This window comes from Triticum aestivum, chromosome 3A (assembly GCF_018294505.1).
Source record: "Triticum aestivum cultivar Chinese Spring chromosome 3A, IWGSC CS RefSeq v2.1, whole genome shotgun sequence".
In the NCBI taxonomy this organism is placed as follows: domain Eukaryota; kingdom Viridiplantae; phylum Streptophyta; class Magnoliopsida; order Poales; family Poaceae; genus Triticum; species Triticum aestivum.
This window is the reverse complement of record NC_057800.1, coordinates 741,414,871-741,442,492: the sequence shown is the minus strand read 5'-3', so window position 1 is coordinate 741,442,492 and position 27,622 is coordinate 741,414,871. Positions and strand designations below refer to the sequence as shown.

General features: G+C 44.8%; 2 protein-coding genes and 1 pseudogene across 3 annotated transcripts; 1 reads left to right on the top strand and 2 right to left on the bottom strand.

The window, feature by feature from the left end:
• Positions 1–12,490: 12,490 nt before the first annotated feature.
• On the top strand, positions 12,491–14,688 carry LOC123063671 (transcription initiation factor IIA subunit 2). Its single transcript, XM_044487557.1, has 4 exons — positions 12,491–12,681; positions 12,885–13,038; positions 13,196–13,246; positions 14,285–14,688. The coding sequence occupies exons 2-4, from the start codon at positions 12,907–12,909 to the stop codon at positions 14,459–14,461; spliced, it is 360 nt and encodes a 119-aa protein (XP_044343492.1). The 5' UTR covers positions 12,491–12,681; positions 12,885–12,906; the 3' UTR covers positions 14,462–14,688.
• Positions 14,681–17,778, bottom strand: LOC123063672 (DEAD-box ATP-dependent RNA helicase 58, chloroplastic-like; annotated as a pseudogene).
• Positions 17,779–18,582: 804 nt separating this feature from the next.
• On the bottom strand, positions 18,583–24,472 carry LOC123063669 (pentatricopeptide repeat-containing protein At3g48250, chloroplastic). 2 transcript variants are annotated; one of them, XM_044487555.1, is made up of 2 exons: positions 22,647–24,472; positions 18,583–19,003 (listed from the first exon to the last, which is right to left on the bottom strand). In XM_044487555.1, the coding sequence occupies exon 1, from the start codon at positions 24,426–24,428 to the stop codon at positions 22,668–22,670; it is 1,761 nt and encodes a 586-aa protein (XP_044343490.1). In that variant the 5' UTR covers positions 24,429–24,472; the 3' UTR covers positions 18,583–19,003; positions 22,647–22,667. The 2 variants fall into 2 exon arrangements, with proteins under 2 accessions (XP_044343490.1, XP_044343491.1); XM_044487556.1 differs by lacking the exon at positions 18,583–19,003 and adding an exon at positions 21,742–21,760.
• Positions 24,473–27,622: the final 3,150 nt, after the last annotated feature.

Below are 27,622 nucleotides of genomic sequence, written 5' to 3'. Positions count from 1 at the left end.
TGTGTACACTACCCTCAAGACCGTTTAGAAGCTCTGAACTCTTCTGCCTCTGGCACGATAGGTTAGGCCACCCTGGACTTAGGATGATGAGAAATATAATAAACAACTCGCATGGTCATAATGTTAACGTGAAGAACTTCCCGAATCCCAATGATTTCGTGTGCTCCGCATGCGCTAAGGGGAAGTTAGTCATTAGGCCATCGCCCCTCAAGGTGAGGGATGAAATCCCCGCGTTCTTGGAGCGTATCCAAGGGGACATATGCGGTCCAATTCAGCCCCTCACAGGGCCGTTTCGGTACTTCATGGTGCTCATTGATGCTTCCTCTAAATGGTCCAATGTTTGCCTGCTGTCAACACGGAACCATGCCTTTGCAAAGCTGATCTCTCAGATCATACAAATGAGGAATAATTTCCCTGATTATCGTATAAAGTCTATTCGAATGGACAATGCCGGAGAATTTACTTCAAAGGCGTTCGATGATTATTGCATGGCAATGGGAATCAAAGTTGAGCACTTGGTACCGCATGTTCATACACAAAATGGACTTGCCGAGGCATTGATTAAAAGAATTAAATTCATTGCCCGACCGCTCCTTCAGGGTTGTAATTTACCAACTACATGTTGGGGCCACGCAGTGTTACACGCGGCCAATCTCATCAACTTTAGACCGTCGGCCTACAACATCCACTCTCTTGTTCAGCTTGCGCAAGGGTCGGCACCGAAAATTTCCCACCTTCGTAGGTTCGGTTGCCAGGTATATGTGCCAATACCACCACCTCAGCGATCAGCGATGGGCCCGCTCCGTAAGTCGAGGATATACGTTGGTTATGAGACTGTGTCCATAATCAGGTATCTGGACCCCGTGACAGGTGACTGTCACACGGCTCGTTTTGCTGATTGCATTTTTGACGCGGATCTTTTCCCGACTTTAGGGGGAGAGAATCAACCCCTTGATGCTAAAAGTCGAGAAATCACATGGCAAGCCACGGGAATCCACGCTCATGACCCGCGCACTGCTGAGACTGAGAGAGAAGTCCAAAAGATAATTGATTTGCACTCATTAGCAAATCAACTGCCTGACCACTTTAGTGACTTAAAGACTATGACAAAATCGCATGTGCACGCGCGCAATGCACCGGAAAGGGTTGAAATACCGAAGAAAAATGATGGTATACCCGCTCCCATCCAAAGGCCTAAAAGGACGAGAGATCCGGCTTCTCAAATCCCAAGTACTCGGGGACGCCCGACAAAAAAGGATAAGAGAGATTTATTACAACATGTCGCCAAAGTACCCCAAATTGAAACGGGGAGCCAGTCAAGACCTGGCACAAGTACGAAAAATTCAGTGCATGAAATTCCGGACTTAAACTTTCCCATAGGGGAAACACCCAGCAGAGATGTGAGCGCACACATCGGCGCGGGAAATCTAAAGGACCTTGCTCCCATGATGGGAAATTTGGTAGAGCAAGTGTTAGCGCCGGATGTGCTCCATGACGAAATGGCCATAAATTATATTACACGGGGGAGTCCATGAACCGAGCAATGGTGATTGTTGACATTAACTTTGCTACGAAAATTGCCTCAATCATAGATCTTGACCCTGAGCCTAACACGCTCGCTGATTGCAAGAAAAGGTCGGATTGGAAAGATTGGCAGCAGGCAATTACTGCCGAATTATTATCTCTCAACAAAAGGAAGGTGTTCGGACCAGTTTGTCGAACTCCTCCCCACATTCGCGTCGTTGGCCATAGGTGGGTTTTCGTTCGAAAGAGAGATGAAAATAATAAGGTAGTACGGTACAAAGCAAGGCTCGTCGCTCAAGGGTTCACTCAAAGACCAGGTGTCGATTTTGAGGAGACTTATTCCCCGGTCATGGATGGAGTTACCTTTAGATACTTGATCTCGATGGCAGTAAACATGGACTTGAAGATGAAACTAATGGATGTTGTCACTGCTTACCTGTATGGTAACTTGGATTCGAACATATACATGAAGGTTCCAGAAGGTATCCTTGTTCCGAACCATGATAGAGCAAACAGGGGTCTATACAGTGTTCAACTTCAAAAGGCACTGTATGGACTCAGACAGTCTGATAGAATGTGGTACAATCGCTTAAGTGATTTTCTTCGTGAGTCCGTACAGTGTATAAAGATTGCCCATGTGTTTTTATACGGCGATCCCAAGATGGATTCTGTATAATCTCGGTGTACATGGACGATTTAAGCATAATCGGTACGCCTGAGGATATTGAGGAAGCAAGTTCCAACCTGATGTCAGAATTTGAGATGAAGGATTTGGGTAAAACCAAGTTCTGTCTAGGTCTGCAACTTGAACATTCCCTTGATGGGATTCTAGTGCACCAGTCGGCCTACACCCAGAAGGTGTTGGAGAGATTTGGATTTGATAAGGCGTATCTTTCTAAGACCCCGATGGTCGAAAGATATTTACAGCCAGACAAGGACCCGTTCAGGCCAAAGGAAGAGGGGGAGGAAACTCTGGGACCAGAGGTTCCTTACCTGAGTGCAGTTGGAGCACTCATGTACCTCGCAAATTGTACACGACCAGACATTGTGTTCGCCGTCAGTTTGCTTGCTCGGTACAGTTATGAACCTACCAAGAGGCATTGGAAAGGTGTCAAGGACTGTTGGGGAACGTAGCAGAAATTCAAAATTTTCTACGCATCACCAAGATCAATCTATGGAGTAATCTAGCAACGAGGGGAAGGATAGTGCATCTACATACCCTTGTAGATCGCTAAGCGAAAGCATTCAAGTGAACGGGGTTGATGGAGTCGTACTCGTCATGATCCAAATCACTGATGATCCTAGTGCCGAACGGACGGCACCTCCGTGTTCAACACACGTACAGCCCGGTGACGTCTCCTACACCTTGATCCAGCAAGGGGAGAAGGAGAGGTTGGGGAAGACTCCATCCAGCAGCAGCACGATGGCGTGGTGGTGGTGGAGGAGCGCGGGACTCCAGCAGGGCTTCGCCAAGCACTACGAGAGACGAGGAGGGAGAGGGGTAGGGCTGCGCCAACAGGGAGAGAATTCGTGTCTATGGCAGCCCAAAACCTCAAGTATATATAGGAGGAGGGGAGGGGTGGCGGCCAGCCCTAGATCCCATCTAGGGGGGCGGCCAAGGGGGAAGAGAGGGGGGCGCACCACTAGGTGGGCCTTAGGCCCATTTGAGCCTAGGGTTTGCCCCCTTCCACTCTCCCTTGCGCCTTGGGCCTTGGTGGGGGGCGCACCAGCCCACCTGGGACTGGTCCCCTCCCACACTTGGCCCATGCAGCCCTCCGGGGCTGGTGGCCCCACTTGGTGGACCACCGGGACCCTCCCGGTGGTCCCGGTACATTACCGATAAAACCCGAAACTTTTCCGGCGACCAAAACAGGACTTCCCATATATAAATCTTTACCTCCGGACCATTCCGGAACTCCTCGTGACGTCCGGGACTCCGAACAACATTCGGTAACCACGTATATCTATTCCCTATAACCCTAGCGTCATCGAACCTTACGTGTGTAGACCCTACAGGTTCGGGAGACATGCAGACATGACCGAGATGACTCTCCGGTCAATAACCAACAGCGGGATCTGGATACCCATGTTGGCTCCCACATGTTCCACGATGATCTCATCGGATGAACCACGATGTCAAGGACTTAATCAATCCCGTATACAATTCCCTTTGTCTGGCGGTACGATACTCGCCCGAGATTCGATCGTCGGTATCCCAATACCTTGTTCAATCTCGTTACCGGCAAGTCTCTTTACTCGTTCCGTAACACATCATCCCGTGATCAACTCCTCGATCACATTGTGCACATTATGATGATGTCCTACCGAGTGGGCCCAGAGATACCTCTCCGTTTACACGGAGTGACAAATCCCAGTCTCGATTCGTGCCAACCCAACAGACACTTTTGGAGATACCTGTAGTGTACCTTTATAGCCACCCAGTTACGTTGTGACGTTTGGCACACCCAAAGCACTCCTACGGTATCCGGGAGTTGCACAATCTCATGGTCTAAGGAAATGATACTTGACATTAGAAAAGCTTTAGCATACGAACTACATGATCTTGTGCTAGGCTTAGGATTGGGTCTTGTCCATCACATCATTCTCCTAATGATGTGATCCCGTTATCAACGACATCCAATGTCCATGGTCAGGAAACTGTAACCATCTATTGATCAATGAGCTAGTCAACTAGAGGCTTACTAGGGATATGGTGTTGTCTATGTATCCACACATGTATCTGAGTTTCCTATCAATACAATTTTAGCATGGATAATAAACGATTATCATGAACAAGGAAATATAATAATAACCAATTTATTATTGCCTCTAGGGCATATTTCCAACAGTCTCCCACTTGCACTAGAGTCAATAATCCAGTTCACATCGATATGTGATTAACACTCAAGGTCACATCCCCATGTGACTAACACCCAAAGAGTTCTGGGTTTGATCATGTTATGCTTGTGAGAGAGGTTTCAGTCAACGGGTCTGCAACATTCAGATCCGTATGTACTTCGCAAATTTCTATGTCTTCTTGTAGATGCAACTACTACGCTACATTTGGAGCCATTTCAAATAACTGTTCTACTTGGAGCTATTCTAAATTGTTGCTCCATTATATGTATCCGGTATCTCTACTCAGAGCTATCCGGATAGGTGTTAAGCTTGCATCGACGTAACTCTTTACGTTGAACTCTTTATCACCTCCATGACCGAGAAACATATCCTTATTCCTCTAAGGGTAATTTAGACCGCTATCTGGTGATCTACTCCTAGATTACCTTTGTACCCTCTTGCTAGATATGTGGCAAGGCACACATCAGGTGTGGTACTCAGCATGGCATACCGTATAGAGCCTATGACAAAAGCATAGGGGACGACCTTCGTCCTTCCTCTTTCTTCTGCCGTGGTCGAGCTTTAAGTCTTAACTTCATACCTTACAACTCAGGCAAGAACTCCTTCTTTGACTGATCCATCTTGAACACCTTCAAGATCATGTCAAGGTATGTGCTCATTTGAAAGTACCATTAAGCGTTTTGATCTATCCTTATAGATCTTGATGCTCAATGTTCAAGTAGCTTAATCCAGGCTTTCCATTGAAAAACACTTTCCAAATAACCCTATATGCTTTCTAGAAATTCTACATCATTTCTGATCAACAATATGTCAACAACATATACTCATCAGAAATTCTATAGTGCTCCCACTCACTTCTTTGGAAATACAAGTTTCTCATAAACTTTGTATACACCCAAAAACTTTGATCATCTCATCAAAGCATACATTCCAACTCCGAGATACTTACTCCAGTCCTTAGAAGGATTGCTGGAGCTTTGCATACTTGTTAGCATCTTTCAGGATTGACAAAACCTTCCGGTTGTATCACATACAACCTTTCCTCAAGAAAATCGTCGAGGAAACAATGTTTTGACATCCTATCTGCAAGATTTCATAAATAATGCAGTAATCGCTAATATAATTCCAACAGACTCTTAGCATCGCTACGAGTGAGAAAGTCTCATCATAGTCAACTCCTTGAACTTGTCAGAAAACATCTTAACGACAAGTCGAGCTTTCTTAATGGTGATACTTACCATCATTGTCCGTCTTCCTTTTAAAATCCATATGTACCTAACAGCCTTACGACCATCAAGTAGTTCTTCCAAAGTCTACACTTTGTTTTCATATATGGATCCTCTCTCGGATTATATGGCCTCGAGCCATTTTGGAATCCAGGCCCACCATCGCTTCTCCATAGCTCGTAGGTTCATTGTTGTCTAGCAACATGACTTCTAAGACAGGATTACGTACCATTCTGAAGTAGTACGCATCCTTGTCATCCCACGAGGTTTGGTAGTGACTTGATCTGAAGTTTCATGATCACTATCATAAGCTTCCACTTCAATTGGTGTAGGTACCGCAGGAACAACTCCCTGTGCCCTGCCACACACTAGTTGAAGAGACGGTTCAATAACCTCATCAAGTCTCCACCATCCTCCCACTCAATTCTTTCGAGAGAAACTTTTCCTCGGGAAAGGACCCGATTCTAGAAACAATCCCTTATTGCTTTTGGATCTGAGACAGGAGGTACACCCAACTGTTTTGGGTATCCTATGAAGATGCATTTATCCGCTTTGGGTTCGAGCTTGTCAACCTGAAACTTTTCACATAAGCGTCGCAGCCCCAAACCTTTTAACAAATGACAACTTAGGTTTCTCTAAACCATAGTTCATACGGTGTCATCTCATCGGAATTATGTGGTGCCCTATTTAAAGTGAATGTGGTTGTCTCTAATGCCTAACCCATAAACTATCGTGGTAATTCGATAAGAGACATCATGGTATGCATCATATCCAATAGGGTGCAGTTATGATGTTCGGACACACCATCATACAATGGTGTTTCAGGCTGTATTAGTTGTGAAACAATTTCCACAATGTCTTAATTCTGTGCCAAACTCGTAATTCAAATATTCATCTCTATGATCATATCATAGATATTTTATCCTCTTGTCACGACAATCTCTCACCTTCACCCTGAAATTACTTGAACCTTTCAATAATTCAGACTCGTGATTCATCAAGTAAATATACTCAACATCTACTCAAATCATCTGTGAAGTAAGAACATAACGATATCCACTACACGCCTCAGCACTCATTGGACTGCACACATCAAAATGTATTACTTCCAACAAGTTGCTTTCTAGTTCCATTTTACTGAAAACGAGGCTTTCAGTCATCTTGCCCATGTGGTATGATTTGCATGTCTCAAGTGATTCAAAATCAAGTGAGTCCAAACGGTCCATTTGCATGGAGTTTCTTCATGCATATACACCAATAGACATGGTTCGCATGTCTCAAACTTTTCAAAAACGAGTGAGCCCAAAGATCCATCAACATGGAGCTTCTTCATGCGTTTTATACCTATATTACTTATGTGGCAGTGCCACAAGTAGGTGGTACTATCATTACTATCTTATATCTTTTGGCATGAACATGTGTATCACTACGATCGAGATTCAATAAACCATTCATTTTAGGTGCAAGACCATTGAAGGTATTATTCAAATAAACAGAGTAACCATTATTCTCCTTAAATGAATAACCGTATTGCGATAGACATAATCCAATCATGTCTATGCTCAATGCAAACACCAATCTCGATGGTAGAGGGAGCGTGCGATGCTTGATCACACCAAGCTTGGGAAAAACTTCCAACACATATCGCCAGCTCACCTTTCTAGTCTCTGTTTACTCCGCAGCCTTTTATTTCGAGTTTACTAACACTTAGCAACCGAACCGGTATCCAATACCATGGTGCTACTAGGAGTACTAGTAAAGTACACATTAACACAATGTATATCCAATATACTTCTATCGACCTTGCCAGCCTTCTCATCTACCAAGTATCTAGGGTAATTCTGCTCCAGTGGCTGTTCCCCTTATTACAGAAGCACTTAGTCTCGGGTTTGGGTTCAACCTTGGGTTTCTTCACTAAAGCAGCAGCTGATTTGCCGTTTCATGAAGTATCCCTTCTTGCCCTTGCCCTTCTTGAAACTAGTGGTTCAACCATCAACAATTGATGCTCCTTCTTGATTTCTACTTTTGTGGTGTCAAACATCGCGAATATCTCAAGGATCATCATATATGTCCCTGATATATTATAGTTCATCACGAAGCTCTAGCAGCTTGGTGGTAATGAGTTCGGAGAAACATCACTATCTCATCTAGAAGATCAACTCCCACTCGATTCAAATGATTATTGTACTCAGACAATCTGAGCACAAGCTCAACAATTGAGCTTTTCTCCCTTAGTTTGCAGGCTAAGAAAACCGTCGGAGGTCTTATACCTCTTGACGTGGGCACGAGCCTGAAATCCCAATTTCAGCCCTCGAAACATCTCATATGTCTCGCGACGTTTCAAAACGTCTTCGGTGCCTCAACTCTAAACCGTTTAACTGAACTATCACGTAGTTATCAAAATGTGTATGTCAGATGTTCGCAACATCCATAGACAACGTTCGAGGTTCAGCACACTGAGCGGTGCATTAAGGACATAAGCCTTCTATGAAGCAATGAGGACAATCCTCAGTTTACGGACCTAGTCCGCATAATTGCTACTATCAACTTTCAACTAAATTTTCTCTAGGAACATATCTAAACAGTAGAACTAAAGCGTGAGCCACGACATAATTTGCGAAGACCTTTTGACTATGTTCAGGATAATTAAGTTCATCTTATGAACTCCCACTCAGATAGACATCCCTCTAGCCATCTAAGTGATTACATGATCCGAGTCAACTAGGCCGTGTCCGATCATCACGTGAGACGGACTAGTCAACATCGGTGAACATCTTCATGTTGATCGTATCTTCTATACGACTCATGTTCGACCTTTCGGTCTTCTGGGTTCCGAGGCCATGTCTGTACATGCTAGGCTCGTCAAGTTAACCTAAGTGTTTGCATGTGTAAATCTGTCTTACACCCGTTGTATGTGAACGTTGGAATCTATCACACCCGATCATCACGTGGTGCTTCGAAACAACGAACTTTCGCAACGGCGCATAGTTAGGGGGGACACTTTCTTGAAATTATTATGAGGGATCATCTTATTTACTACCGTCGTTCTAAGTAAACAAGATGCAAAAACATGATAAACATCACATGCAATCAAATAATAGTGACATGATATGGCCAATATCATATAGCTCCTTTGATCTCCATCTTGGGGCTCCATGATCATCTTGTCACCGGCATGACACCATGATCTCCATCATCATGATCTCCATCATCGTGTCTCCATGAAGTTGCTCGCCAACTATTACTTCTACTACTATGGCTAACACGTTTAGCAATAAAGTAAAGTAATTTACATGGCGTTTCTCAATGACACGCAGGTCATACAAAAAATAAAGGCAACTCCTATGGCTCCTGCCGGTTGTCATACTCATCGACATGCAAGTCGTGATTCCTATTACAAGAACATGATCTCATACATCACATATATATCATTCATCACATCCTTTGGCCATATCACATCACAAAACACTTGCTGCAAAAACAAGTTAGACGTCCTCTAATTGTTGTTGCAAGTTTTTACGTGGCTGCTATAGGTTTCTAGAAAGAACGTTTCTTACCTATGCCAAAACCACAACGTGAATTGCCAATTTCTATTTACCCTTCATAAGGACCATGTTCATCGAAACCGATCCGACTAAAGTGGGAGAGACAGACACCCGCCAGCCACCTTATGCAACTAGTGCATGTCAGTCAGTGGAACCGGTCTCACGTAAGCGTACGTGTAAGGTTGGTCCGGGCCGCTTCATCCCACGATGCCACCGAATCAAGATAAGACTAGTAACGGCAAGATAATTGACAATATCGACGCCCACAACTACTTTGTGTTCTACTCGTGCATAGTAACTACGCATAGACCTAGCTCATGATGCCACCGTTGGGGAACGTAGCAGAAATTCAAAATTTTCTACGCATCACCAAGATCAATCTATGGAGTAATCTAGCAACAAGGGGAAGGAGAGTGCATCTACATACCCTTGTAGATCGCTAAGCAGAAGCGTTCAAGTGAACGGGGTTGATGGAGTCATACTCGTCGTGATCCAAATCACCGATGATCCTAGTGCCGAACGGACGGCACCTCCGTGTTCAACACACGTACAGCCCGGTGACATCTTCTACGCCTTGATCCAGCAAGGGGAGAAGGAGAGGTTGGGGAAGACTCCATCCAGCAGCAGCACGACGGCGTGGTGGTGGTGGAGGAGCGCGGGACTCCAGCAGGGCTTCGCCAAGCACTACGAGAGACGAGGAGGGAGAGGGGTAGGGCTGCGCCAACAGGGAGAGAATTCGTGTCTATGGCAGCCCAAAACCTCAAGTATATATAGGGGGGGAGGGGCTGCGCCCCCACCTAGGTTTCCACCCCTAAGGGTGGCGGCCAAGGGGGAAGAGAGGGGGGCACACCACTAGGTGGGCCTTAGGCCCATCTGAGCCTAGGGTTTGCCCCCTTCCACTCTTCCTTGCACCTTGGGCCTTGGTGGGGGGGAGCAACAGCCCACCTGGGGCTGGTCCCCTCCCACACTTGGCCCATGCAGCCCTCCGGGGCTGGTGGCCCCACTTGGTGGACCACCGGGACCCTCCCGGTGGTCCCGGTACATTACCGATAAAACCCGAAACTTTTCCGGCGACCAAAACAGGACTTCCCATATATAAATCTTTACCTCCGGACCATTCCGGAACTCCTCGTGACGTCCGGGATCTCATCCGGGACTCCGAACAACATTCGGTAACCACGTATATCTATTCCCTATAACCCTAGCGTCATCGAACCTTAAGTGTGTAGACCCTACGGGTTCGGGAGACATGCAGACATGACCAAGATGACTCTCCGGTCAATAACCAACAGCTGGATCTGGATACCCATGTTGGCTCCCACATGTTCCATGATGATCTCATCGGATGAACCACGATGTCAAGGACTTAATCAATCCCGTATACAATTCCCTTTGTCTAGCGGTACGATACTCGCCCGAGATTCGATCGTCGGTATCCCGATACCTTGTTCAATCTCGTTACCGGCAAGTCTCTTTACTCGTTCCGTAACACATCATCCCGTGATCAACTCCTTGATCATATTGTGCACATTATGATGATGTCCTACCGAGTGGGCCCAGAGATACTTCTCCGTTTGCACGGAGTGACAAATCCCAGTCTCGATTCGTGCCAACCCAACAGACACTTTCGGAGATACCTGTAGTGTACCTTTATAGCCACCCAGTTATGTTGTGACGTTACGTTGTGACGTTTGGCACACCCAAAGCACTCCTACGGTATCCGGGAGTTGCACAATCTCATGGTCTAAGGAAATGATACTTGACATTAGAAAAGCTTTAGCATACGAACTACATGATCTTGTGCTAGGCTTAGGATTGGGTCTTGTCCATCACATCATTCTCCTAATGATGTGATCCCGTTATCAACGACATCCAATGTCCATGGTCAGGAAACCGTAACCATCTATTGATCAACGAGCTAGTCAACTAGAGGCTTACTAGGGACATGGTGTTGTCTATGTATCCACACATGTATCTGAGTTAGTCAACTAGAGGCTTACTAGGGACATGGTGTTGTCTATGTATCCACACATGTATCTGAGTTTTCTATCAATACAATTTTAGCATGGATAATAAACGATTATCATGAACAAGGAAATATAATAATAACCAATTTATTATTGCCTCTAGGGCATATTTCCAACAAGGACGTCTTCCGTTACCTGCAAGGGACCAAAGTTTTGGCCTGTTTTATAAAAGAAATCAAGACCTATCTATTATAGGCTATGCCGATGCTGGGTACCTATCGGACCCACATGATTGCAAATCGCAGTCTGGATATGTTTTCCTTTGTGGTGGAACTGTGTTTTCCTGGAAATCGTCCAAGCAAACACTTGTGTCGACTTCCACGAACCACTCAGAAATCATGGCACTATTCGAAGCGTCAAAAGAGTGTGTATCGCTTCGGCGGATGATCGGCCACATTCAGCAGACATGTGGGCTGAACACCGTACGAACTCCTACCATTGTCTATGAAGATAATGTTGTTTGTGTTGCACAAGTCCAGATGGGTTATGTGAAGAGTAACCTCACAAAGCATATTAGTCCCAAGTTCTTCTATGCACATGAGCTGCAACAGTTGAACGAGGTGAGAGTTTTGCATACTAAGTCATGTGACAATCTTGTTGATATGTTCACTAAATCATTACCGGCATCAACCTTAGAGAGGTGTGTGCGTGGAATCGGTATGATGAGACTTAGAGAGATGCAAGGTTCAGGGGGAGAAACTTCACAAATTCGTCGTTAAAATCTCGATCCTGATGATCGAGTACTCAACTTGATGGTTGAGTGGATTGTACTCTTTTTCCCTTGAGTGAGTTTTCTTGATGTTTCTCACACGAGGTTTTTGACGAGGCAATTCGTGCAATACAACAATGTATACTGTGCGCTCTTTCTTCATTTTTTTCCCACTGGGTTTTTCGGAATTTTGAGGCATGGATATACGGATAATTACCCAAGGGGGAGTGTGGGGAAACCGGGGCCACCACGAGGGTGGCGGCGGCTAGCGCACGAAGCGCTCGGGATAGCCCCTCCCGTTTCCCATCTTTACGTTAAGTTGGTATTTATCCCTTGACCCCCTACTCCCTATATAAAGCAACGAGGAGTCATCATTGTAACACCTGATCATTGATTAATAAAGCTGGTCTCCTCCATATCTCCATGTGTCATTTACTTTCACGTGTTCAACTACTTCGTCTACGACGCTCGCTCTTGCTCCGCAACCTCGGACAGGACTCGCCGGCGGAGTTGCGGAACACAATCCACCCACTGGCTTGGCTTCCAGGGGCAAAACGGGAATTAATAATGAGGAGAACCGACGCAGTAGCCAGCAAGCAAGCCAAGCAGAAGCACCCCGCCCGCCTCCTCCCGTCCTCCGTACATAAACGGAGGAGCTCCCCGATTTCGAATTTCGAATTCCTCCTCCGCTCCACTCCGCTCCCAAACCCCGACCCCGGCCTCGCCCGCCCGCCCGCCCTGCGGCTCCAGATCCGGAGCGGCGACCGGCGCACCCGCCGCCGATCGACCAGGTCAGAGCTGGCTGCATTCCGGACGGGTGGGGTTTCTGGTTACCGGCAGCCGCGGCGCGATTGGTTCGGCGGCGGCGCCCCGGGGGCCCGACGTCTAGGGTTTTCTCTTGCGGCGGGCGTGTCGTGCGTCGGTTCGATTGCAGGGGCGAGGCGGCTTGGGAATCTCGTCTGACTGATGCTTGCTGCTTACTGTTGACCGGCAGGGATCAGGGGTGAGGGGAGGGGATGGCGGAGGCCATCGAACTGTACCGGCAGTCCGCGATCGGCGTGGCCCTCATCGACACGCTGAACGAGATGGTGAGCAGCGGCGCGCTCAGCCCGGAGCTCGCCATGGCCGTCGTCATGCAGTTCGACAAGGTCACCCCCTTCCCTTCCCTTCCCTTCCCTTCCCTTCCACACGCTGTCACTGCACTGCACTGGCTCCTCTCCGAAACTCATCGATCAACAGCGAGCTAGCATCTAGCTAGGTGGTGTTTTGATCCTGGTCTTGTTTTTGTTCTTGTTGTTGTTTCAGTCCATCTGCCACGCGCTGGACAAGCATGTCGAGAGCAAGGCCGTCTTCAAGGTGCCAACCAAATTCCCTACTCTCTTTCTTATATGTGCTACACATTCATCTCTCTGCTATTGTGATGCACATACATACAGGTTTGTTTGAAGGGAATAGTTAATGCAATGCATGCTGAGATACCTTGCTGCTGTTGCTACCTGTCAGTGTAACTAGTTGTTATCCTGATGATGCAGGGCTTTTATGCCTTATGTTTGATTCGGTGCCATGTTGACTTGCGTGCTTAATTGTGAAGTAAATTTCTCGGCACAGTTATTTTCCAACTCACCACAGGGCCGACATGTGTTCGTTTAGAAGCAGATTTATTCTTCCCCTGGAAAATAAACCTGAACAAATTATATATGGCAGGAGATTTGTTTCAGTTAAACCACAATTTCGTGATCAGTTAAGGCATTCCAGGAGATTTGTTTGCTTTTGTCTGAAACATAGTATGTAACTATGTGCTCATATTAATTGCTTAGTTTATGGAAGGTTAAACTGTCTGCAACATGCAAGTGTGTGGATTAATTTCCTGTCTTGTTCCTGACTTCCATATGGACCTACTGGATGATTTCACTCTTAACTTACATACGGTAGTTTCTTGCAACCGTTTCCAAGTAGTATCTGAATTTGTTTGCTGAGTTTTGGAGAACATACTGTATTGAAACCCAGAAATAATTCTGGAAACAACACTCATTTTTGCATGGCCTGGCAAGCATCTAGGTGATGCTGTTTAATTATTTCAGAAAGCAATACTTCTACATGGCAATAGCTTCACTCAAATAGTTCTGCCTGGCTAGTATTTCCGTCAAATTCAGAATACTGTCTTCACAATATTGTAATCTGTAGCCATGTTTCCATGCATACATTGATTTCATTGACATGCATGATTTCTTGGTTTCAGAATACTGTCTTCACAATATTGTAATCTGTAATGATTTCCTGGTTTCCGTCAAATTCAGAACACTGTCTTCACAATATTGGAATCTGTATAGTCATGTTTCCATCCATACATTGATTTCATTCACATGCATGATTGTTTTCCTCTTGGCTTGACAGGGCGGCAATCTGCGCACGTACAGGTTCTGCGACAGCGAGTGGACTCTCATCCTGAGAAACACAACATTCAAGAACGAGGAGATCGAAACAGTCCTCCCCAAGGTGAAGATCGTGGCCTATGATATGAGACTGATTGAGGAGCCTGTAGAACCTATCACTTGCCAGCAATGCCAGTAGTCCAGCACCTGTAGCCATACTCTTCATGATAGACCAGGCGCCACCCCAAACTAGACAGTCATCGGTATCGCTTATGGAATGATCCCACGAGCATCTAGGCAGCTTCCATTGTGCCAGAACATAATGGTTCTGAATTTGTTATCGTTTGCATCGTTTATGTAACGATAATGTTTGTGGATGAGCGGAACTACGAATCGAATGCGGTTGAATTGTGACAAGTTCATTAAGATTCACGGATGTTAGCACCTCTACATACAAAATCCTCCAGTCCAGATAAAACAGGGAGGAAGAAACTATTTACAAGTTGAAAGTAAACATGCACTCCAAGGGCAGCTGTTGGGAGTGGAACTTGAGCTCGTTCTGGAACCTCTGTAGCACGAAGTGCTCCTCCTCTGTTATGAGGGTTGTCACGCTGCACTCTGACTTGGAGAATGGTTCTCTCCCGGTTCTTCCGGCACGGTGGAGGTAGTCGGTCGCCGTCTTAGGAAGGTCGAAGTTGTATATGTGGCTGGTCTGCGGAAGGTCAAACCCTCTGCTCGCTATGTCCGTCGAAACTAGCAGGAAACCTTTTCCCTTGACTTCCTGCAGCCATACGGTAAATTGATGCACGGGTCTTCAATCAACATAATCAAGATGCTGGGGGTCTAGACAAAGAACTGAATGGGAGCACTTACAGTAAAAGAGGTAGCCCGAGCGTTGAAATTCATATCTTCTTCTAGTACAAGCACCTCCAGGGTGCCTTTATACTTGGTTCTCAGGAACTCGACAACAAGTGTAGACGACGGAGGATTTCCAGCCCTTTTTGATTTCTCAGACTAAAAAGAATAGGTTGCAACGGTTATCAAACAGAGTACTGTTCTCAGATAACTACTAGTCTACCATGATTTAGTCGAGACTCATTTACTATCAGCATGAGTTCTAAGAACTTGACAACACAGCAATTATAAACTAACCCAGAATTGTCACTTATATGAATATAGAAGTTTTCCAAGTGGAACTAATTTTAAGGCATAATAATAACACTACGGTTTTGAACAGGGCACTGATCATAGAACCATGCCACTACCATAGCAGAAACTGAAACTATGATGGATCTCGCTATGATAGTTCATAAGTTAGCACCTCGGAAAACAGGTGAAGGGGTATCCCATGATACATGAGCTATTTTACAATCGACGTGGCATGGCATAAAATGAATTAATTTATACCATTACCTGTTGAGCGACAAATATAATCACCGACTTTGGTGCATCCCTCTCAAGCAAGGATAGCAAAACATGCAACCGTTCCTTCTTGCTGCAGATCTGTACATTGATTATGTTCTCGTAAGGATTGAGAATCAGAATGAGGTCAAAAAAGAACTTTCAGGAGTAAGGAGATTGGTTGTGCTTGTGCACTTAGTTGATCAGAAGATACTAGCTGTGGAGGGGAAGATCCATGGAGAATAAGAGAAGGTCTGCCATGCCATGTAAAACAACTAAATTTTCTAGTGAGTGTCTAAGCTTGTGGGAGGAAAAGTAAGAGCAAATTCAAATGTACCATGCAGGAAATAAACTTTAAGATGAAAGTGGTCATTAAAAGATATGCTCACCACATATGTGTGATGTAGGTGTGAAGGCATGGGCTGGACAGGGTTGACATGAACATGAACCACATCGCTCTGCACAAAGGTAAGACACACATGTGAAAACTAATATCTGTATCCATCTGAAGTTCAAAAGGCACAGCCATTCAGGCAGTGATGAGAATGCATATTCAAGGCACGTAGGCAAACAGTCACAATAGTCCATAACCGGTGAATGAACGCTAGAATCAACCTTAGTCCATTTATGTTGTACGCAGTCATGCACAAAGCGATTGTGCTGAGGTATGGATGCGCTAGCGAATATGGTCTGACGGCTGGAAGCTGCTGTGTAAGAATTCAGTATCTTGCGAAGGGAGTTCACTTGCTTTGATGATCCAAAAATGAAATCAACCTGACAAAACAGCAAGGTTTTTGAAATTAGCTAATCTCTTTCCAAACGAATAAGCATGGCATCATAGGAGATATGTAGACACTGCATAGGTAAACTTGGTTTGCGGCTGAAGAACAGAGTGGCCACCTCATCGATAACTAGTATTTTGATCGACCCAAGACTGAAAGCACGCTTCTCAACCATCTGGCACAAGCTTGCAACAGTTGCTACAATTATTGCAGGGGGCTCTGCCTGAAAACAGACCAATGTTGTTATCAGGGAGACAGCACAACAGATAAAAGAAATGCATAGTACATTATATAACACTACAACAGCACTCTTCATATACCAAGTAGAACAGAATTATACATGAATATGCAACTAGGCATGCATCGGCATCGACACAGAAATCCACCAAGGGATGATCGATCACTTGCCTTTACCCGCTCTTTTGCCTCGTGAGCATCCCGCCGTCAAGCAAAGCCATGACGTTGCAAGTCTTGGCCGCGAGAAGCCTGGCAACTTTGGTGACCTTGCGGCGACGTCATACATACAAACAGCAGCAGGCCAGTCAGACCTCTCGCCAGGCACATGCGAGGCTGACACAGCAGAGCAAAACATCAGCTACAAGACAACCTCACCTGGATGCCGAGCTCCCGCGTCGGCACGATGACCAGCGCCTGCACCGAGGACCGGCCGACGTCTATCGCCGAGAAGACCGCCAGGAGGTAGGCCAGCGTCTTCCCTGAACCTGTCTACATCCAACCACAGAGTTTCCAGTTGAGAATCACACTGTCATTCTGCAGTATGGGTGTCCAGAAGAAATCGACGGAGCTTGAGGGCGGCGGCGACCGCGCACCTGGGCGTGGAGGATGCAGTCCTGGCCGGCGAGGAGCACCGGCAGGGACTGCTCCTGCACCTCGGTGGGTGAGGTGTACCCGACGTCCTCGGCCCTGCAAAATACTGAACTTTCAGTGAGAAATTGATACCGAATGCAGGAAGGGGGAGGAAGAATGGGGGCTGTGGGGTGTCGGAGGGGCCGTTGCCTCTGGAGGACGTGGTCGGGGACGCGGCCGGAGCAGACCTCGCGGAGGGTGGCGCCGGCGGCGGCGCGAAGCGGGCGGGGGCGTGAGCGCGACGCGAATGGGGCGAGGCGGGTGGCGCGGGGGCCGGAGCTTAGGGTGTTGGGGAGCGGACGGGCGCGGCCGGAGAGCGTCGCCGTGGACGCCGCCGCTGCCATGGGAGCAGCCCGGAGGCTGGCCGGCGGGGATTCCGAGAGCCGGCGAGCAGCGGTGCCGGTGGCGGGGGAGGGAAGTGGATGAGGCTGAGCTTGAGAGTGGGCCGGGCCGCGGGTAGAGCTGGGCCCAGAAAGAGAAAAAAAAGGTTGTTCCATTTAACATGCGAAATTCCCCTAAAAATTAACATGCGAAACTTATATATTATTCGCCTAATTTTAAAATTATTATTATTTTAGACTGTAATTTTTATGGGAAAGTGAAAAAAATGTTTAGCATGATGTAACATGTCACATGGAAAATTTGGCGAGAAATATAAGGAGGAAAGTATACTTTTCACCCCCGAATCCCCTTGAATAGATTCATACGGTCTTTTGAAGTCCAGAAGATCAAAACCATATAATTTGCAGCCCCCAAGGCTAACAAAACAGAATTTACCAATCGTTTTTGTCAAGGATCAAAATAGAAGTCAATGATTGCTTCCAAATATATATAAAAATAGCAAGATTATGTGTGCAAAATCAAGATCAAAGTAAATTTTCCTACAAAATATAAGAGTATACGGACAAATGAAAAGCATCTATGTGGGCAACAGACAGGCAAGCCGTGAGCATCTATCAACATCTTGTATCAAAATATCCAATCATAGGTCACATTCTGTATGCAAGGTGGCTGAATTTTCATGACTATGGTCACATCTTGTATCAGTATCGAATCACAGGGCACAGATTTCCATACAGATCAAATGGTTGCCAACTAATTGATCGGCCCAATGAAACAAGAACAAGTAACTTACATATAGCAAAAACTGATGGCAAAACATATACTTCCTCCGTTCTAAATTACTCGTCGCAAAAATGGATGTATCTAGAACTAAAATACATCTAGATACATCCATACTTGCGACAAGTAATTCAGAACGGAGGGAGTATAACAAAAAGAAACGAACTGCTGAGTGCTGACATTCTAGAAGGCCTGCAAGTTCTCAACTGTAGTAAGGCATTGTAAAAATTTGACAGCCACCAAGCATTGCCGCTTTTCTAGAATATAAACTGTTACATTTCCAACTGTATAATAAAGGATATATAAAATTATCAAGATGCCCATGTGATAAACATTCTGCGGATAATAGTGCTAGCGCATGGGATGCACGAAGCATCTTCCCAGGCAGGGAGCATATCTATCTACCTATCAACATATGACTTCTTTCTATTATTGCCAATCACTATCATGCCAAACTCCGTCAAGAAACCAGCGCCCTGGATTGATCCACGGAGCGCCACCACATCGGATATGCCTTCCAGGCAGCGTCTTCCGCATCGTTTTCATCCGATCGTGCGGCACATCCGTCTCTGCAGGCAAATGGAAGCAGTGGTTAGGTCCCTTTCATTGTGGTTGCAGGATATCATTATTATTCAGGAACATGAAATGTGGACCGAAGAAATAGAAAAAGCATCCAGTTCTTTTCGGGAAATGGAAAGATGATAGACTGAGAATCATATGCAAAGTTAAGGAGCACTGGTGGTGGCTTTTCCCCGCAGGGAAGCATCATACACGTATAATGTTAGTAATAGTTGCAGCATCTATACATACACCAGAGCATGGCTTTAAATTCATGAACACCTTTAGGAAAAGGTAATGCCTTCGAGGCAGCTCGATAGCAATTCTGATGCACACCCTTTCAGAAACAGGAAGATGATAGGTTTAGAATCATATGCAAAGGAAAGGAGCAATGGGAAAGCTTTTCGTCACAAGAAACAGCATACACGTATAATGTAGTAATAGTCACCAGAGCATGGTTCTAAATTCATGGGCACCCTTCCCTGGACCCTGCGCAAGCGGGAGCTACATGCACCAGGTTGCCCTACCTCTACTACAAAAACAAAATTTGAAGCAGATTATTATAAATTATGATACCTTCCAGAAAAAGATAAAGAAAGGAAACGTTATTTTTGTCCCAGTTGTTTGATGGATCCTTGGGACTGAATAAATTACAAATCGCTGCAGCACGACTATCACTCAATCAGAGTTCATGTAGACAGTCACAGGGATGAAATTAACTAAAAATACAGTGAAACAGATAAACCCAGTAAAAGAGCTAGACAATATATATGCTTAGGACTTGCCTTGTTATTCATAGTTAATGAAAGGTGGAAAAATTTATAATCCAGCATATGAAAGAAGATACCACTTATCTTTACCAGCTGAAGGGGAAAAGCAAATCAACAAATCCTATTTAAAAAGAGAGAGAGAAGAAGAAGCTGCAAAAGGAACTAAAAACTTAGGTCCATGCTCAGCTAGAACCCTAGCAAGCCAAATCATGTTACAAGATAACGATGGAGTCATTCAACGCCTAACAAATTTGAATGAAGAAAGCTAACACGAAATAGTCGCTCAAAATTGTCAAAAGCGGAGAATAAGCATCCTTATTTTTTCTAGTAGTTTGATGGATCCATGGACTGAATATTATCACAAATCACTGCAGTAAAAGAGCTGGATCATATGCTTGGGACTTGCCTTGTTATTCACGGTTAACAAAAAGTGTAAAATATATAATTTCCTGAACTGGTTCATGCCAGCATACGAAAGAAGATATTACTTATCTTTATGAGAGGAAGTGGAAAAACAACTCAACTGCGTCCTATGAAAAAAGAACTGCAGAAGGAACTTAACTTAGGTCCACGCTAAGCGAGAAGCCCTAGCAAGCAAAAATACTTTACAAGATAAAGATGGAGTCATTCAACGCCTAACAAATTGAATGAAGAAAGCTAACAAGAAAGAGAACACGAAAAATATCTCAAAATTGTCAGCAGTGGAGAATATGATGCCCACTTGCCGTCTAAGAATAAGCATCCTTATGGGCCTATAAAAGAGGACAAGAGCACATCACAGCAACAAACCAGTTCCTACCCTTCCAGCATTTCCTCGTACCCCCAAGCAAGGAGCCACAGAGCAATGTCGCACACTCGTATGCTCTACTTCCAAGCCCACCATCCCCATGCCAACTTTCAGGACAACCATGCCAGTGTTACGAAGAAAGAAGCAGCAGTAGGAGCGAACCATGTCCAAGCGCCCAAAAAACAAGTCAGGTTTCAGGACAACCATGCCAATCCTATCAAGAAAGATGATGTGAATACAGATGTGGATTCGGTGGCTTCAGACTTCATCAAGCGTAAGCACATGTCTTGGGCACTCCAGAAGAGCACAACTATGTATCCATCTTCTTAAGAGAACCAAGGTTCCTTAGTCATGGTATTATCTGTTCATGCTTCGTCCAGCATGAAAGTTCAAATAAGAGGTGCTGCTTGGAGGTGCCCTAGATATCCTGAGGTTATGCTACTTTGTAACATGAATAAGAGTGATGTGAAATAGGCTGTACTGTTATTCACTGCTGTATGATATTCTTATATATGAAATGAAAGTGTGGTTATTACAGTGATTCTGTTCGACTCGTTTCTATTTGAATATGATGTGAGACAATAAGCTTTCTGTGGCATATTTGGTCTTTCTATTAACCATCAATTTAGGAGGGATAAATTATGGACTCCCACGATGGCCAATTGTTTACTAATTTCCCCTATAATCCGAACATTAAAATACCAATAAAAATATCTTACTTAAAACTACAACGAAGTTCTGACTATACCAGCCTATAACACAGAAAAAGGGTACATGCTGATAAATAAATTTGGCAGGCATGCCACAGTAAACAACCTCATACTAGCTGTGAGTTCCGACTAAACCAAGAGAGTCCTGACCTGCTCATCATATCAATACTGATAGTTATAGGATCATGTATCATAATTCTAAGCTCTAGATATGTGGTGCTGTAGCTCAAAAGGTTGTGATCACCACGAAAAGAATAAGGTACAGCATGAAACTTAGGTTGTATTTCAAATGGAATGGCATTTGCAAAGACACAGAAAGTACAGGGGAAAAGGGAGAGAGGAGAAAGGACAGAAAAGTACTGGAGGTGGATAAGGCACTCCAGAAGAGCACAACCATGTATCCATCTTCTTAAGAGAGCCAGAGTTCCTTAGTCATGATATTATCTGCTCATGCTTTGTCCAGTGTGAAAGTTCAAATAAGAGGTGCTGCTTGGAGGTGCCCTGGATATCCCGAGGTTGTGTTATTATGGTGTTCTTATTTGTAACATGAATAAGAGTGGTGTGAATAGGATGTATTATTATTCACCTATGTATATGAAATGAAAGTGTGGCTATTACAAAGATTCTGTTCGACTTGTTTCTATTGAAATGTGATGTGAAGGGATAAGCATTCTGTAGCTTATTAGTCTTCTATTAACCATGAATTTACGAGGGACAAATTATGGACTCCCATGGTGGTCAATTGTTTACAAACTTCCCCTATAATTCGAACATTAAGATACCAATAACAATGTTTTACCTAAAAATTCAACAAAATTCATTAGTAATTTGACCTAGCACTAAACTATAGCAGCTTATAACATACTCCCTCCGTCCGGAAATACTTGTCATCAAAATGAATAAAAGGGGATGTATCTAGATGTATTTTAGTTCTAGATACACCCCTTTTTATCCATTTTGATGACAAGTATTTTCGGACGGAGGGAGTAGAAAAAAGGGACATGCTGATAAATAAATTTGACAAGCATGCTGCAGTAAACAAAGGCTCATACTAGCTGTGAGTTCTAACTAAACCAATAGAGTCCTGACCTGCTCATCATATCAACACTGATCATTATAGGAACATAGATCATAATTCTAAGCTCTAGATATGTGTGTTGTAGCTCAAAAAGTTGTGATCAACACAAAAAGAAGGTAGAGGGTGAAACTTAGGTTGTATTTCAAATGGAACATTTGCAAAGATGCAAAAAGGAAGAGAGGAGAAACGACAGAAAAGACAACTCAACGAAATATTCGCATTACAATTATTACCATGTAACACTCATGACCAGGATCACTAAACAACAGCTAGCTAGTATGCGAAAGCAGGAGTTCACCATAATCTCACCAACAATTTATTGTGTTTCAGTCAAGCAGTAGCCTGAACTTTTTTTGGTTCAAACAGCTCGGTGACATCATGATGCCTGCGGATATGGATGGGGCATTTGTAGAGTAAATCCTGAGCTTCTGAGTACCTCCCCTCCGCGAAGAATGCCTTGAACATCTGCACATAGATAGGGGGCTGCGGATAGTTATTAGACGATCCTTTCAAGGCCTTGAGAAAGTCCCTGGCATCTTCAAGCGTCCCGTATTCAGCGATGTTTGAAGGGAAGGGGTCTGCAAAAGGTGGAAACTTGCGGGCTTTCATTGATTTAAGAAGGCCCAGTGCCTCCTCGAGTTTCTTCACCCTCAGCAACTCAGCAATGATATGCTTGTAAGTGCCTTGCCAAGGGTTCAACTTGGCATTGTCCACCATCTCAACAAACAAAGTGTAAGCCGCATCAATCTTTTCTTGTTTGCACAGACCTTTCACCATCACATCCAGCAAATCGGCGTCTGCCTCCAAGTCCTTCTCGATCATCTCTGTCAAGTACTGCAGAGCCTTGTCCACCTCCCCAGCGGCACAGTGCCCTTGGATCAACATGGTCCAGGTCTTCAAGTCCGGCGTGCAACCCTCAGCCTCCATTTCATCGAGCACCTTGCGAGCTTCATCGCACTTGGCGGCCTTGCACAGCCCAAAGACCAGCTGGCTATAAGTGATGTTGTCCGGCTGGTGGCCAGCGCCTCTCATCCTTTCCACGATCTCCGCGGCCTCGTCGAACCTGCCATTGCTTGTGAGCGCCCTGTGGATCCCGTCAAACACATTCTTTGTCTTGAACTCGTAGACGGCCTCGAACTTCCTCACCACTCGATACACCAGCTCGAGGTCAGGCTCTGGCCCCATGGCGATGCGCCGGAGGAGCAGCGGCCCGTCCTGCTGCGCGGGCTTGTAGGGGCCGTCCATCATGAGCTCGTAGAGCTCCACGGCCTCGGTCATCATGTGGCGCTTCTGGAACTGCCGGGACAGCTTCATGTAGGTATCGATGTCGATGTGCAGCTCGCCGGCCTTCATCTCCTGCACCAGATCCCAGAACTCCCGCTGCGACTCCTCCCGGCCAAGCACCCTCGCCATCGCGTTGTAGGCGATGGACCCGTGCTCGTACCCGTCCTGCCGGCCGGCCCACCGGAAGAAAGCGAGCGCCTTGGCGGGGACGTCCCTCGCCTCCCGCAGCACCCCGGCCACGGCGGCCTCCGTGAGCGGCAGCAGCTGCTCGGCGACGCCCTCCAGCTTCGTCTCGAGCTCCTCGTCCGCCCCCGGCTGGTCGGGGTCGAGCCCGCGGACGGCGTCGGCGAGGGCGGTGACGGGAGTGCCGCCGGAGGCGGCGTGGTCGGCCCGGGACTTGGCGAGGCGGGCGGAGAGGGTGGCGTAGTCGGTGGCGAGGCTGGCGCGCTTGAAGGAGGCGAGGGCGGCGAGGTAGGTGCCCTGATCGACGGAGTGGCCGGCGGCGTCCATGTCGCGGAGGAAGGGCCAGAAGTGGGCCCGCGCGGCGTCCGGGGTGGAGGCGAGCGTGCGCAGCATGAGGTTGTAGGCCGCGGGGCCGAGCGGGTGGCCCGCGGCCGCCGCGCGCCGGAAGAGGGAGAGCGCCTGCGGCGGGTCCTTGGAGAGGCCGCGGAGCGAGTAGAGGATGGCGTCTGAGGTCGGGGCGGGCGGCGGGGGCGAGGAAGGGGTGTCGGTGAGGGCGGAGAAGAGGCGGTTCCGGCGGAGGTGCGGCAGCAGGAGGCGGCGGAGGTGGGCCGGCGGCGCCGCCATTTTTTGGGGGTTTAGGGGTTTGCGATGGGGAGAGGAGGGGAGGGAGAAAGGGCAAACCCTATTTGACGCTCGTTAGCGTCAGAACGACGTGCTTTCGCTGAGGCGAGCCTCCTGTTGGGCCGGCCCACGTACGGGATTGGCGTTTGCTCTTTGATTCGTTCGCTGCTTCCTTCTCTATTCCTTGCGGGTTTTTTTCGTTTTTCTTCTATATGGTTTTTTGTATCCAGTTTTTTCACTGTTTTTGTCCGGTTTTCAGCTGTTTGTTCCCTTTTTTTCTTTTTTTTCTCTCTTTTGGTTCCTTTCTCCTTCCATTTTTTCTTTTATGTTTCCTTTTTTTCTATTTCTGTTTTTCTTCTCTTTATTGCATATTATATAAAATCCCACCATGTATTACTAAAATCTTCATCGTATTAAGAAAATGTTCATCATATATTATGAAATAGTTCACCTTTGAATTTATAAAAATGTTCATCATGTATTACAAATGTTAATTGTATATTATGAAATTGTTCAACGTATATTAAAACATTCATTGTGTACTTAAAATTTATTCATCGTACATTAAACATTTGTTCAACGCATACTACAAAATTTTCATTGTGTATTGAAAATTTGTTCATCTTGCATTAAACAATTGTTCAATGCATACTACCTAATGTTCATTGTGTATTTAAATTTGCTCTTCGTGCATTAAACAATTGTTCAACGCATACTACAAAATGTTCATTTATGTATTTGAAAAATTTTCAGTGTTTGCTTACAAAAATGGTTCACTATATTTTATAGTTTGTTCACTGTATATTATTAAAAATAATAATTTTTTTGGAAAAAATGAATTGCCGCTGTCTACTTTAAGACTTGCGCTGCACTAAAACTGCTGTAGGTCGCAAGCTTGGCTGGCTACGCACGCTAGAATCCACCGGGAGGTTGGGAGTTCGATCCTCGCGTGCGCTTCTTCTTTTTTTCCGCTCGAAACGTGATAATTAGGCCGGCCCATTTCGCGTCGCTTCAGCGAAGCCGCGAAGAACGGGCGCACACGGGCGGTGTACAGGCGCTCCCGAAAGAAAGAGAGGGCCGAACAGGGACAACCAGGTGATGACATGGGGAAGGAGGTGGGCTTAAGCCCGCTCTCTCTTGAACGGGCTTTCTTCGTTCGTGCATTCGGTTTGGGCCTTGGCCTATTATCTTGCATTCAGTTTGGGCCTATTCTCTCTCGACCTGGCATTAGTCGGCGCGCATCCCATAGGATTGCTGTGTAGTAGGCCTCCCAGTAGCCATGTTATTCTCGTCATGCACCATGTTTCTTTTTACTTTTCTTTATCTTTATATATATATATATATATAATTTAATAAAATTTTCAAAGTGTTCATCACATATTTAAAAAACTTCATGCAGTTTAAAAAATGTTTCATCAACTTTAAAATGTGTGTTCCATTCAAAAATAAGGTACATAACATTTAAAAATATGTTCGCTTTGTTTCAAAACATGCTCATAAGTCTTTTTAAAAAAAAGTTAATACCCATACAATGTAAAAACCAGCTCATGTAATTCCAGAAGATGTATGTGACATTTCAAACTGACACTGCTTTTCAAAATTGTTTGTTATATATTTTTATAAAAGTTCTTATATGGTGAAAACAAATATTCGTGTAATTCAGAAAAAGGTTTGGCGACAATCAAAAATATGTACGTGACATTTGAAAAATGTTTACATGTTTAAACAAATCTTCGTAACATTTTGAAAAAACATTGTTTATACAACGCAAAAAAAAAGTTTGGCTTCATTCCAAAAATTGTTTAAGTTGTATGCAAAAAATTGTCCCAAACATGTATCTGAAAAAATGATGATTATGTATGTCACAAATGTTCAACGTGTATCAAAAAATGTTATGCTTATATATGAAAAATGTACAACGTGTATTGAAAAACAATCGACGTGCTTTTTAGCAAAGGATAATGATAAATAAAAAGAAAAATGCAAAGGCCAAAAACAAAGAAAACTGATAAAGAACTGCAGAGAAGGAAAAAACGAAAAATGGAAGAAAAAGAAGAAGAAAAGAAACCGAAAAAAGAAAAAGCTAGAACCCAAAAGTAAAGAAAAAACGGACAGAAAAAGGAAAACCGATGCAAAGCACGCCGATCTTAAAGAAACCAGCGTGCAAAATAAAAACAACAACGCTACCTGCACACACAGGAAAACCACTTGTTGGGCTGTTCGCAGGATCGCTGAAGGCTAGACACTGTTATGTCTTGCAGTAAGGTCATAAATAGCCCTGGTTTAAATGTCACGAACATTTTTATTGTATGGAATGAACATATTTCAAAGTGCAAACATTTTTTACACTACATAGGCAATTTAAATGCACGTTGAATGTTTTCTAAAAAATTAAGTAAAGTGATTTATGAGACAAATATATATATATATATATATATATATATATATATATATATATAATACATTTTTTGAGACAATATATAATACATAAAAATGAGGGAGGGGAGCGAGCAGAACAAACTAACTAGAAAAGACAAGCCCATTCCTTCCACTCAAAAGAAAAAGACAAGCCCATTCCTGCGACAATCTACCTCTGTCTCACGCCAAGCGAGACATAGACATGCCCGATTGGGCCTTCTATACAAGTATACGGAGGATTTTATATAGAGAGAGAAAATCCCTCAAAAAAACATAGAACAAGAATCCTAAACTCCGAGAAATTCAGGGTCTCTTTGATTCACAGGATTCTCAAAAAGGAATAGGCAAAACGCAGAAACAGAGTATCATGTCCTCTTGTATCCTACATGATTACAAAACTACATGAATTTGGATGGAAGAGTGTTTGATAGCACATGAAAATAAAGGAATTCTATGAACAAGTTTGAGTGGATGGAATTTTTCCTCCAAAATGTAGTGCAGATGAATCCTACGAAAAAATTCCTAAGGATTCCAATCATGTAAACAGAAGACCACCATAGGAAAAAAATCCTAAGGATCCAGATCCTCCGAAAATCCTATGTAGTTCCTTTGATGAAAGGAGCTCTCAGTCCCTGTGTGAGCACAAATATCTCCTGCAATATCTTCATAATAAAAATATTGGGACTTCCACAAAGAGATTTCTTAGCAAACATATAATATATGTCTTGGTCCCTTGTGTCACGGAGATAATAAGAAATTTAGGAAATGTCAAGGAGGTC

What these genes read in the sequence shown, in the direction of transcription:
- LOC123063671 (XM_044487557.1), top strand. Translation starts at nt 12,907, where the DNA reads ATGGCGGAGGCCATCGAACTGTACCGGCAGTCCGCGATCGGCGTGGCC. An exon ending in TCGTCATGCAGTTCGACAAG is followed by an intron (nt 13,039 to 13,195) that starts GTCACCCCCTTC and finishes TTGTTGTTTCAG; the next exon opens with TCCATCTGCCACGCGCTGGA. An exon ending in AGAGCAAGGCCGTCTTCAAG is followed by an intron (nt 13,247 to 14,284) that starts GTGCCAACCAAA and finishes TTGGCTTGACAG; the next exon opens with GGCGGCAATCTGCGCACGTA.
- LOC123063669 (XM_044487555.1), bottom strand. Translation starts at nt 24,428, where the DNA reads ATGGCGGCGCCGCCGGCCCACCTCCGCCGCCTCCTGCTGCCGCACCTC.